We start from the raw sequence: 13,219 nt of genomic DNA, 5'->3' as shown, positions 1-13,219 counted from the left end.
GTTATTAGCAGAACTCACGTTTAAGACTCTTACTAGATGTAAAGGGATGCAGACGCTGCTTGAAGAAGTTTATAATTTTGCCAAGATGATGTGAGTAACGCAGAAAGGGATTACTAAAAATATATGTCCGTATATATCAGAGGCCAAATGAGTGTCATAGACAATAAAAGCCATAGAAATCCGCTTACTAATTTTATATATATTTGAAGCACCTGCCACGTGAGAGGCATTGTGCTACGGAAAAGAGATGACGGGAAAAAAAAGACATAATTTATATCCTAAAAGGGCTCCCAGTTCTATAGTGGGAGAGATCACTATGGTCTCAAAAGATTAGGAGTAGTTTCTCAGGGGCTAAAGCTGAACCTTGAGGAATTGGTTTGTTTCAAGTAAGTGAAGAGGGATTAAGTCTTTTCAGGTAGATTACAAAGTCTGGGAAAGTCTTGGAAGAAAAGGTATCTAATCAGTTATAATCCCTAACATTTCTTTTGATGGGTTTGTTCACAGAGATAAACATACTTGGCACCATTATATTCACCCTTGAGGATTTTAATTTTATGACCTTTTATATGGCTTTTGGAGTTTTGAGGTGGAGTTACCATAAATGAGGTTCTTTTTATGGGTTTTATAGTTATATGTGAGAATGCTTAGAATAAGAACATTTTTAGCCATGCGATGTAATTTTTAAAGATGCTTATTTACAGAAATCAATAGGGAGCTGAATAATTGCTTGTGTGTACGAACAGAATGGAAGATGTTGTACAGAAAATTACCAGCGTAAAGAAGCTTCCGGATGCAGTGGAACTGCTGAGACATAGAAGCTACATACAGAGGGGTTCCCAGATGAGGAATGTCTTGATCAACATCTATGCCCCAGGATATGAGGATTTCCAGACATTCGTGGTGACCTGCCAACACAAAGTACAGGTGAGTTTATGTTTCCTGAATACCTGTTCCCCCCGCAAAACGTACACCTCCACCTAGGTTTCTCCCTGCAGTGATTCGCTATAAACAGGGCACCGCATGTTGCCAAAGGAGCTTTCTCCCCTTGTCACTTAAGCTGGGGTCACGGGTACCTTTGCTGGCGGCCTCGTGTGTAGGGGAAGGAAGACAGGACTCCTGCTGGGGTTTGGCACCATATTCCAGAAGCAGTTCTGTGCAGCTGGGGCTGCCTTGTGAGCACGCATTGAATAACGGGGTCACACCGTCTATGGTGATCGCATTTACCTAAACCAAACCAGAGCTCTGAGAATGAGAGTCACAGAATCATACAGCACTCGCTGTCAGGCATTTAAAAACAGGTACGTGACCTGGGAAAAGATCATCGAGAACATGTGGCCAGTGAAGATGACAAAGGCTATTCAGCTCACACATATCCATAAGCAAAGCTTAAACACTACGAGGATAAATAGAAATACGATGTGGTAGGTAATCCACAGGAGTGGGCGCGCAACTAGGGGACTCATGAGAAAGAAAACACCGGAGGATCAAATACACAAAAATGGATTCAGCGCTTCCCTGGTGGCGCAGTGGTTGAGAGTCCGCCTGCCGATGCAGGGGACGCGGGTTCGTGCCCCGGTCGGGGAAGATCCCACATGCCGCGGAGCAGCTGGGCCCGTGAGCCATGGCCGCTGAGCCTGCGCGTCTGGAGCCTGTGCTCCGCAGCGGGAGAGGCCGCAACAGGGAGAGGCCCGCGTACCGCAAAAAAAAAAAAAAAAAAAAAAAAAAAAGGATTCAATGATTAGGTACTCTGTAATTAGGAAAAAAAGGTACAAATGTAATAGTGATGACAGTTGTGGTGGAGCCATTTTGCTCATGGCAGTTGAAATTGGAAATTCCATTTCTGAGAATTTATCTTAAAACGATCATTGAAAAGATGAGCAAACATTACAGGCATAACGATGTTCATCTACGGCTATTTCGAATCTCGAAAGCAGCCAATAGCCTGAAGAACACTCCGTATCACGCAGCACGCTACCCATTCCTCTGCAATGACTGGAAAGCCCGCTTAGAGGGCAAGGGGGCGATTTGAGAGCTTTATTTTTGTTCTCCTATTTTTTGAAAACTACGAAGAAGGAAAGAGAAGCAAATTGAGCACTTTGCTTGATTCTCTCAGCCGGGTGATGTGGAAACGGCTAACGCTTCTCAGAGGCACTTACGTTGGCTCCAGCTTGCAGAAGTGTCCTGGCACAGGCCACGTGATCTCCAAGGCAGGCCTCGTGTAGCGGGGTGACGTGGTCTATGGTTACTGCATTGACATTATAGCCCTAAATGTGACATCAATAATTTTGAAATGTGAGCAGAACGTCAGAAAACATCCTCTCTCTAATTGTCATTAGAGGGCGATATCAAAGATCAGAGAATTGCAGGCACGTCAGGTTTTAGTTAGGAGGAACGGCCAGTTCAAATGCCCACAGCCAGTCGGCTGTCAGATTCCCTGAGTCAAACTGTTGTGACCATCCTATCTGCACCCCACGCTGCCTTACGTAGTGTGCCCAAAGGATTCTGAATGTTTTCTCTAAGTTCTGCTTCCTTAATGTTTTTTTTTTTTTTGTCTTTATGAATTGTTTTGGCTGCTATTGCTATTTTGTCTTTTGTTTTGTAGAACTGAAGACTGTTTCTAGGCTGGATCGCCTGTGTTTTTTTTTTTTTTTTTGGATCGCCTGTTTTGATGGGGATATAAAATTTCAGGTCAGCCTAGACTGGGGTAAAAATAAATTGTCTTAAGTTGCTCCATGAATTTTTGTCACTAAATAGGTACGACTACGTAGGGGAGAAAAACCTTTTTTCTACTCTTCTAGGTTCTTTTGGCTGGTCTAATAATCAAACTGACATAAGACCAATGAACAGAAGGAAAACAAGTTTAATTTCATACGTATGGAGGCCCCATAGGTATAGGACCTAGAAGTTGTCTGATGTAGGCTGTTTACGTAATTTTATAAACATAGAATCAATTGTTTGTGAAGATTTGACGAGACAAAAGGATTTGGGCTTTTGGAGTAGCAACTTAAAAGTAAGTAAAGTTTGTTTATACAGCTTCCTCCACCCCAAGTTCGCCTTCTCTGGTGACAAGGATGCCCAGCATGGGGAGGATACCTCCCCTGGGAGCTTTGTTTCCCGATTTCAGGGGGACAAAGGAGAGGCAGAGTGTCCCTCTTTATACTGGCTGTTTCTCATATAGCTTTAATTCAAAATAATGAATATGCTATCTGGGTGTATTTTGGGGCAGACTGCTCTGAACCCCATCAACGAGATTGTATGTTAGTGGTTAAGAGGTCTGAATACAGAGTCAGTTAGATGTGCGTTTGAAGCTCCACAATGCAGTAATTATTTTAATTTGGACAACTACTCTAACGGCTAAATTTTAGGGTTACCATGAGGATTAAATGAGATGATATATGCAAAGCAATAATGATTACAAGGCCCAGCATATAGGAAATGTTTGATTTTATTTTATTATTCAATGAAAACTAAGTATATAGGAAACATTTTATTTTATTTTATTATTCAATGAAAACTAAGTACACCTTAAAATATTTTTATTCCAATTAAACTAACGATATCAGACTAAAATAATCAAATATTGCTAGGATATGAGATTCCTAGCCTTCTTGCTATTTTTGGTAATCCATTGTCTATTGACAATCGTTCTAAGCAATATAATAGGAAGATTTTCATGGCCAAACCCCCGTAACATCTTATAGATTACCATGCTCTGTGATAATACCAGAATGGACACGAAGAATCTTAAAATGAAGGCAAGAAAATAAATATCACCCCAAATCTCTGTCACTAGCAAGTGGCACTTTTTAAGATCCCTTAACTTATCCTTTGGGGGGTTTTGAATCGGCTAGCCCGCAGCCAGACTTGGAGAGCTCATTCCCCGCTGCTGCCCACTAAGGTGACCCGTGACAGAAGCCTCTGTGAAGGTCAAGATTCCGCCTCACAAAGCCTGGCTGGGGGCATCCTCTGACTCCTCTCGGCTGGCCTATCCATGGACGTGAGCTACGTGTTGAGAAATATCCTAAGATTCCTCTCCTCTCCAAGAACTGCACGACCCTTTCAGGGAGGTTACCCTTTAGAAGTGAGTGACGTTTTTGCAGTTTTTATTGTATTTTTCATCAAGTGATGAGCAAACAACATAGTCACAGGGTTACCCCAGAACTGGAAGGCCACAGGGGGTACCTGCATCCTCACTGTACAGGTGAGAAAAAGAAGGCTCAGACAGGTTGTGATTCACCTCAGGTGCCAGCCTGGAATCCAGGTGCTCCAAGCCCCCGGCAACGCTGCTTAAAGTGGGTGACAGCCCTTCCTTCCCTTGGAGTCATCCGAGAAAATTCCTGTCTGCCTGATACTGGGAAGCACCAGGGCAAGGACTTCCAGATCTGGGTGTGCATTTAAATCATGCTGGCCAAGGCACAGTCCCTTCTACTTCAATAAGGAATCTGTGCTTTTCAGTTTTTCCTCAGGTGAGTCTGATGCACAGACAGGTGTAAAAATGATTGTTTTGTAGCTTTCATAGGCAAATCCCTGTAACATACTACAGATCACCATAATGTAAAAAAGACTGCTTAGGCATCCGGTCTGATCACCTCCTCTTGGATGTTTTATGACTGAACTAAGGCCGCAATTAGCTGTACATGTCGTGCTGAGTTAAGCATATTACAAATGTGTAATGAATAATACATACCTCCAAGTACTTCCTGCTTAAATACGACTATCAATGAACAAACGTACGGTATGAGAGATCTGAAACAGTAAGACCTCAGACTGCACCAAAGTGTTGAAAAAGAAGTTTTGGAGATAAGTGAGAAACTGTGAACTTGGCTAATAATATGAGTTAAAAAGACTAGTCAAATTTATTAAGCAATTTTATTATTTTGAGTTGAGTACTATTGGCAACGAACGTTCATGCGCTCATGGGACGAGGGCATATTTTAAACTACACGTTATGTTTTACCTGCGATAATAATGTTCTCAGAGCAAGAAGACGACCTTGACTTGCCGCTTCATGAAGTGGTGACCGATCTGCCCAGGAACCTGCCGGAAAAGAAAGAAAACAAAAATCTGTGAGTCAGAGTAAACCCTGAGAGATACAGTTAATTCACGCGGAAGAGGCATTATTGAGGCTCCATGTTCAGTGAAGTGACCAGGATGACTCACCACGTCCCAGAAATTCCATGCTGATCTAAGGGACCCCGATGGGCAGTTTCCAAACCCAGAGGGCTGTGATGCATGTTCTGGAATAGGCCTAACCCAGACCTACTGTACCTTTTGCATTACCCTCCAAAGAAGAGAAGGATTAAAGTCACTAGATCTGCCCAGAAGCCCCCGTTTCATGGTTTTTCAGGCAGACCCCAGAAAAACAACTTTTTGCACCATCAGCAGGAACGGCAGCGGGCACACCGACCTCTCCCCACCCCTGCCCACCCTGCTGTCCCCCTGCTCTCTGCACCCCGACGGTAGCCTGCCCTCGGTGTGAGGGGCTGCAAGTGTCTCAAGGAGCTGAGCTCCAAGTCCTGAAACTGCAATTCGCCAGGCGGGTCCCAGAAAGGGGGTGTCACAAGCTGGGAGGGGCAGACTGTCGCTGGGGTTTTGGTTTAACTTTTTATTTTATATTGGAGTGTAGTTTCAGGTGTGCAGCAAAGTGACTCAGTTATACGTATACATGTATCTCTTCTCTTTCGAATTCTTTTCCCATTTAGGCTGTTACGTAATAGTGAGCCGAGTTCCCTGTGCTATACAATGGGTCCTTGTTGGTTACCCATGTTAAATACAGCGGTGTGTACATGTCAGTCCCAAACTCCCCAAAGATCCCTCTCCGCCACCCTTCTCCCTGGTAACCATAAGTTCGTTCTCTGAGTCTGTTTTGTAAATAAGTTCATTTGTATCAGTTTTTTGAGATTCTGCATATAACTGATATCATACGATATTTCTCATCAGTGTCTGAAATGGTGCTGAGAGCACCAAGGGCTTGCTCGGGGTCACTGATTCTCCTTGTGCCAGCAGTGGATGGATGGAGGTACCAAAGCCTCCAACCGTGTGCCCTGGTGGATAAAGCCCTGACCTGTCATGTGCCCCGTGAGTGACCCCTCTTCTGACAGGCCTTTGGCCCCTCCCCATTAGGAAAATCAGTGCCCTCCCATGTAGAAGCCCCCTTTTCCTTCTCTCCCAGGCCCCTCTCAGCACCCAGCCAGCACCTGCCCATCCATCACCTGCCCCTCCCATCCCTCCCCCGCTGTGGTCCACCCAGGTGACTTTATAAGATACTGGGTTGGTGCACAGTGATTTTCTTGTAGGCAAGACCAGCATTGTCAGTTTTATTTAACAGACATGAGAGATCACCTTAGAGTGATTAAACACACAGACTATGCCAATCAGAAAAATACTCACTTACAGGGTATCATCGGCTGATAAAGTAAAGCAATGCTGACAAGACAGAACGTCTTCCCGATGTAATGTGACGGTTTGCAAATACCTGTCTCCTTGTCTACTACCCTTTTTGTGGGTCCATAGGATGCAATAAATATAAATAATTTAAAAAATAAACTGCTGATCAGTCCTAGTGCGATTTAAATAAAGTCACTTAGCTGTTGGTCAGAAACATAAATTTCATGAAAAGCATGCGTAAAGCTTGCTTATATAGGTCAGGAAACCACTTCATTATTCCTACACTTCGTATCTTTGAAGATGCCCAGACATATACCTATGCTTCTGTATGATGGTCTTACAGTAGAACTTTGCCACAAGTGAGGTCCAAACAGTTCCACTGGCTAAAATGTGGGACAGATATCACAAGGTTAATGAAATGACCCAGTGAACCCAGTATAGAGGGCAGAAGTCAACTGACAACCATCAGTCTTTTTATATCCCATGATATTATGGGGGATTATTGAAAATACGAATCTTTCTTTTCCTTACGGCTAATTTTCGAGTGACGGAAATCACAGCTGACGTTGAATAGTGTTTACTACATGTGTGATACTGGTCTAAGCAGTGTGTATGAATCTCATTTCGTTCTCACAGCTCTTTGAGGTACATTAATTAATAATAATGTATTAATAAATAATTAATATTTCTGTTTTAAAGTTGAGGAAATGAGAGCTGTAGAAGAAATGAAAACATTTACAACGAGTCACATAGTCTAACTGCAGAGCTGATGCTCCTATAGTTCCAACTGCACTGCCGTTGTTTCGCCTTCCCATCAAGCAGTATTTCCTGCTTGCCCAGAAGATTAATAAAGCCAACGTCCAGATCTTAGAATTCTCAACTGAACAAAGAGTTACTGTTACTAGTTTTTGTGTATTATTTCTTTCCAGTGGGCAACACTCCTGTACTTTATTAAAAGCAGAATTGAATTAATGCACCCCAGTAAATATGTGTTGATAGGACAAAATTTGGCAGCAAAATAGTAATTTATAAGAAATTGAAACATTATGTTCTCACCAAATAAAATGCAAAAGTCACCATCATAAATAATATTCTTTTGGCGAACAACTGTGTTTCAAGTTCCACCTACGAAGATAATATTCAATGCTTTAAAAATCATACACAACTTGATGGCAGTGTGAAACTCTAGAGGAGTTCAGAACATATCAGTTTTCATTGCGACTATTTAAATAAGAAAATTATAATATTAACTTTCCAAACAGACTGCATGTGTGAAACCTCTATATTCAGTTTAGTCAGCAGAGCAGTAGTAAATTGATAAGGTCTTAAGTAATCAATGCTTAAATATATGTTTGAAGTTAAATATTCATTTATAATATTTATAATGATCATGTGCTCCCTCCTGTATAATGGGTTAATAAATGTCATTATCCTTAATTTACCTCTGAAAGCTGTTTGCTGAATTGGACGATGCCGATTTGCTATCACCGCCTATTCTTCCGCTGTCACTGGCTAATGTAGCAATTAGCCAGATGTTGGGACTGGGAAAAGCCTATAGAAATGGCCCTTCGGATTCATTTTGGACTTATTTCTTTCTAGTACATCATGAAGACATGTAAGGGGCAGCAAAACTAACAATATTTGCAGCTGAGGGTACTAGGTATTCCTGTTTTGCATACAATTTATCCACCGAAACGACTGCGTTAGTCTTCTGAACCATTTCAGCATTGCTTGCAGATGTTCAAAAGAGAGAAAAGCAGGAAAAGGGCCATTTAGAAACCAGGCCACTCCAGGGCCAAAATAAAGAAATGCAAGTATTCGTTGAATTTACTATCCCGTCACAACCCGGGCTCTCCCCCAGGACTGTCACATAGCTTTCTGTCCCCACTGTCATCTTCTTGATCACCAAGACTTAAGTCCCTTAGAGTGGAAGAAGAAAAACTTTTGTAGGTGCATTTGCTGTTATCTCTCTTCCATATGACCTCACTGGCACGAACAAGGAGTTAAGTGTCACACAGTCTCCAGGAGAGGGCGGGTGGTGGTCAGTGAGAGAAGCACCGAGAACACACAGTGTCGGATGAGGGCTCCCTTGGCCCATCGGGCAGGGACCAGGCTTCCGAGAGCCACCGCCCTGCTACTTCCTGGGATGAACTCAGCTCTGCTCACCTGCCTTAAACAGGACCCCTGTTGCCTGTGGTGCCTTAAAGAAGGAGGTGGGCAGGAGAGGAGGAGAAGGAAATGGAAACCAGAAGGAAGTGAGAAACCGGGTGCGGGTCGGAGCCCAGAAGTTCACAGAGGGAAAAGACCGAGGGGCCGGGAGGGCCTGGCTTTGCAGCCCAGCTTGGGGCGGTGGTCTTCGGGAAGTACCTAACCCCTTTGCGAGTCAGATTGCCCATAAAATAGGAAAAACACTACCTATGAGACAGGATTGAGGGCAGACTAGCAATGAGCATGCCAAGTGCGTGCCTGCCATGTAAATGCACGAATAACACCTAGCGTTCTTCGTTAAATATGGACTGATCAACAGGGGACATTTTAATATGAATTTTAAGGAACAATCCTTTTTTCTCCAAAAGTAGGGAAACTCAAGCCATAGATAACAGCATCTATTGACCAAAATGATTGTCAGTGCTATCGACTTAATTAAATAAACCATATAAAGCGATTGAATGATTTATAAATGTTTTTAAGCCAACAGTCAACACTGCTGCTGTATGTTTCTTTCCTAAGTAAGGTATAAGAAATAAAGTCCTATCAGTCCAGTAAAGGAGTAATTTACTAGTAATTTACTAGTACATGCTTGAGGTCAATGAAAAAAAAAAGTTTTTGTTTTGAATTCTGCTTGCTTAACTCCCAAGCACCCCCCTCTCATTTTCTTCCTTATAATTCCTCAGATGAATTTCTATAATTAATTTGGTAACATGTGAGAATCAAAGGATACATCATGCTCCAGTTTCCGCTCTGAACTAAATCTTCACCCCTCCCTGTTTCTCCCTTTCAATATCTGAAAGTTAGCAACTGCAAATTTCCATTCAAATGTGTTCAATATTAAATATCTTACCTTTCAACGCGGATATGCTTTATAGTAGAAAGATTTATAAGCTTTCTCAAGACCAAACAGAAGATAAACATCTTCATTTGCAGCAACTTTTTAACTTTACAGTCTTGTTAGACTTTAAATTGGGTATCTAAGATTTTAAAAAAATGTTCAGGTTAACTCCTTAGGATAAAGTTTAACTCCTTAGGATAAATCATCCAGTGTGAAAATTGTTTTACAAAATACCTGTCACTTTCACCAGCTAATCTAATGTCTACGGTTACGGTCTCACTGCAGCAACAGTGGAGGTGACCGCCTATATTTAGAAACAACACGGGCTCCCAGGCATCTGGTGTATCATTTACAGGGAGAGAGCCTGCCCTGTTCTGTAAACATCACCTTACCAGAGCAAAACATTTACGTTCTTAGGTATTTACAGATTGCTGGGGGTCTGTACCATACCTAAATCACCATCTCCCCACGGTACTTCAAGCCAGCCACTGTTGAGGTAAATCCAACTCATGTCGTTTTCCGATCAGCATTGACAACAGCAAAAAAATCACTTGCCACGTGCTGGCTCTGTTCGGCCATTTTAGGGAGCTCTAAGCTCCTTGTAACATGACCTTTCACCTCCGAAAAGAAAAACAGCTTTTGAAATATCTGATTTCTTTTCAAAATTGCCTTTTCTTATTGTTCACTGCTCTTTGAGAAGCTGGCTGTTCCTAACTCATTTTGTTTTCTCCTCACAGTATGTGCTGTGCAATGAAATAAAAACATTACACTTAGATCTCTGCTCGGGGCTATGATGAAACCATTTCAGTTTTCAGAAAGTCTTTGCCTTCTCTCCATCCTGGCCCTATCTGCAGAAGTGGAAGCAAGACTCATAGGAAAGCAGACTTAGCAGTGGTGCAGATGGCACTCTGGGTTTGGGTCACACCCAGTTTCCCTCAGTGGTCCCAAACGGGAAAGTCAGGACAGTTATCACAAATAGGGGATTACAAGGAGAGGTGAAAAGCAATGACATCTTCATATATGAATCAGAGTGCAAAACGCTAATACACTTGACAGACTGTCGATCTTAAATCAACAGTCCTCCTCATGGTGGACCTGGATTTACCGTGAAGTTCAGAACCCATCACTTTCGCGGCCACTTTCTAGGACTCTGTATGCAGTTTTGCGTTATTTGTCTTAAAGAAGATCCGAAGATGTGGCTAAGCTTCAGGTTCAACAACATCTGACCCATCCCTAGCAGATTAACAGAGCCACATAATCCTGGAGGACGTGGTTGATTAGTGGGGAGGTAACATGTTGCCAAAACCCGTCTCTTCAGAGATTGAGGCCGTCCTTGTCTTTCCATTCTCAGAACATGTGCTTGTCTTTCATTTCCTAAGAACAGTGCAAGTCCGGATCTGAAACCACCAGAGCGAGCTGTGCCTTGGGAACCCCAGGTATATGTACTGACTTGCACGGATACACCACTTGCTCTGACTGATTTCCTGTTCACGGTCTAGGAGCCCCTCCTGATCTTATAAGAAGACAGGGTGTGGGCCCGAACAGGAAAAAAAAAAAACACAGATAAGTGAAAACATCGCTGTGGTTTATCTCAAGAAAAAAGACTAGATTTTCAACAAAGTGAAGATAGTGGTTTCCCCCATGAATATCCAAAATCAAGAGAGAAGGTTCAGAGTCCAGCACAGACACTAGTTATGGGAGCTTTGGTCGTTGTTTAAGCTTCTGAACCTCAGATTTCTCAACCATAAAGGGAAGGATAATTCTATCTCCATCATAGGGTTGTAATGAACGTGAAAGTACTTAGCACGTTTGTACTAAACACGTTTCAAATATGACAAACCTAATTCTATATAAACAGGTACCTCCGTATATCTGTCCCATGAGCTTTTCATTACATCTTCTCAACAGGAGATAGAGCAGTTTACCTTGTTTAAGATAACAAAGCTTTAGCTCACCTTATTCCTCTTACATATACCTGTAGGAGATATAAGTGGGTAGGAAATGGTCACAATTCAGAGACAATCATCACAATCGCTCCCAACTAGAGCTCTTCCCTGGACTCCCCTACACACTTTAGTGACACATTACAGAACTGACTTGACCTTCACGTAGATATTTTGATGGCATCTCAAGACATTTCTAAAAGCAAATTCATCACCTTTCTCTCAAAACCAGCCATTCCTTTTTGCTTCTCGATTGCTTTCAACGGTGTTAGCTTTCCTCCTGTCACCCGGCACTAATAATATGGTCTTCAACTTAAGTACAGCAGTTTTCAGGGGAACTTCATATGTACTGACTATTTCCTGTGCTTTTTTTGCAGGGAGGCAGTTATTATTAAACAAGGTACTTCTTCGTAGTACTTTTATTTTTCACGGATCCTCATTGCAAGCTCAGTCCTGGCATCTATCTACACTCACTCTTGGGGGGGATCTCTTCTAGTCCCACTGATAAAAATATTATCGACATGGTGATCATTCCAAACTTATATCTCCAGACCAGCTCTCTCCTCTAAATTCAAGACGTGTATTTCCAGCTGGCTCTTCAACGTCTCCGCTTAGATATCTAAACAGACAATGAAACTTAACGTGCCCCAGACTGAACTCTGGCTGTGGTCCTCCCAAATCTCCTATCAGTAAATGGCAACTCCATCATCCAGGTACTTCAAGACCAAAAGCCTTAGTGTGACCCTGAATTTGTCTCTATTTCTCACACCCCACAGGCAAACACCAATAAGTCCGTTGGCCTTGGCCATTCAAATATAACCCAGCTTCGACTATTATCTCATAACCTCCACTGCTACTACCCTAGTCCGAGCCACCATAACACTCGCCTGACTTACTGCAAAAGCCTCCTGACTGGTCTGTGTGTTTCCACCCACGCGCTTCCAACAGTCTGTCCGAAACACGAGGATCTTTGTAAAGTCAGAAAGACGCCGATGGCTTCCTCTCTCACCCACAGTAAACTCCAAGGACCTTATGACCTACGAGGGTGTGTCCACACGTCCTGTGCGTCCGTGGTCCTAGTTCAGCCACCCTGAACAAACAGACCATCTGTGCTTCTGTCGACTCTGCCTGCGGGCTTCTTTCTGAGATACACACATGGCTTATCGCTGACTCCTGCTCTCCGCTGGAAGCGCCTCGTGGGACAGCCCTTCCTTGACTGTGAGAATGTCCTCTCTGGCCCCTCTCCAGCACTCTTTCTGTCTCACTTCCCTGCTGTGTCTTTCTTCATAGTGCTTATTACCAGATCTTAGAAATGCAGTTTGCTCACTGCCGTATGCCCAGTACCTGCCACGTTAGTGACATCTATTGATGGGTGAATGTGCACAGTCGTGTGAGTTGTAGAGGCTCTTTAGAGCTGGGGTGCTCTGGCTCCTAAATTCATTGGTTCTTGAACTGTGCCAGGCCTCTTGCTGTCCCCATCAATGGGCCCTGAGAGTACTTCCTTAAGCAATAATCTTGTGCCTCACGTTCATCCGCCATTTATTCATTCATTAAATGGTGATTCACCTACCAGGCAATTCTGACCCTTCTGGGTGCTGGAGATACACAGAGATGAATGAAGTACGGTCTGCGTCCTCCTGAATTCAGTTTGGACTCTACCCTTCCAGATGGTTTTCCTGACACCAGTCTCTATCTCACCAATCTTGCCTGAATGCTGCCACAGAATTAAACTTCCAAAAGCGCCTAGCGTTCTGGCTAGCTAGCCCATAGAGTGCCTTTTGGGAAATTGAAAACGGCGCCCCGCTCCTGGGGCAGCGAAGCCCCCCTGCTCTGGGCACAC

At 43.1% G+C, this 13,219-nt stretch overlaps 1 protein-coding gene across 4 annotated transcripts in view; it reads right to left on the bottom strand.

Annotated features, from left to right (window-relative positions):
• The window catches only part of ASB5 (ankyrin repeat and SOCS box containing 5), an 83,590-nt gene that overhangs the window by 4,496 nt on the left and 65,875 nt on the right, over positions 1-13,219 (bottom strand). For all 4 annotated transcript variants that reach the window (XM_060291470.2, XM_060291471.2, XM_030829992.3 and 1 more), the window contains exons 3-6: positions 4,958-5,037; positions 2,157-2,264; positions 1,074-1,224; positions 771-905 (exon numbers count right to left, since the gene is read on the bottom strand). In XM_060291470.2, coding sequence (XP_060147453.1) covers positions 771-905; positions 1,074-1,224; positions 2,157-2,264; positions 4,958-5,037 — 474 coding nt within the window. The remainder of the gene's footprint in view (positions 1-770; positions 906-1,073; positions 1,225-2,156; positions 2,265-4,957; positions 5,038-13,219) is intronic.

This window comes from Globicephala melas, chromosome 21 (assembly GCF_963455315.2).
Source record: "Globicephala melas chromosome 21, mGloMel1.2, whole genome shotgun sequence".
Classification (NCBI taxonomy): Eukaryota; Metazoa; Chordata; class Mammalia; order Artiodactyla; family Delphinidae; genus Globicephala; species Globicephala melas.
Note: the sequence above shows the minus strand (reverse complement) of the source record. Positions and strands in the feature narration are given on the sequence as shown.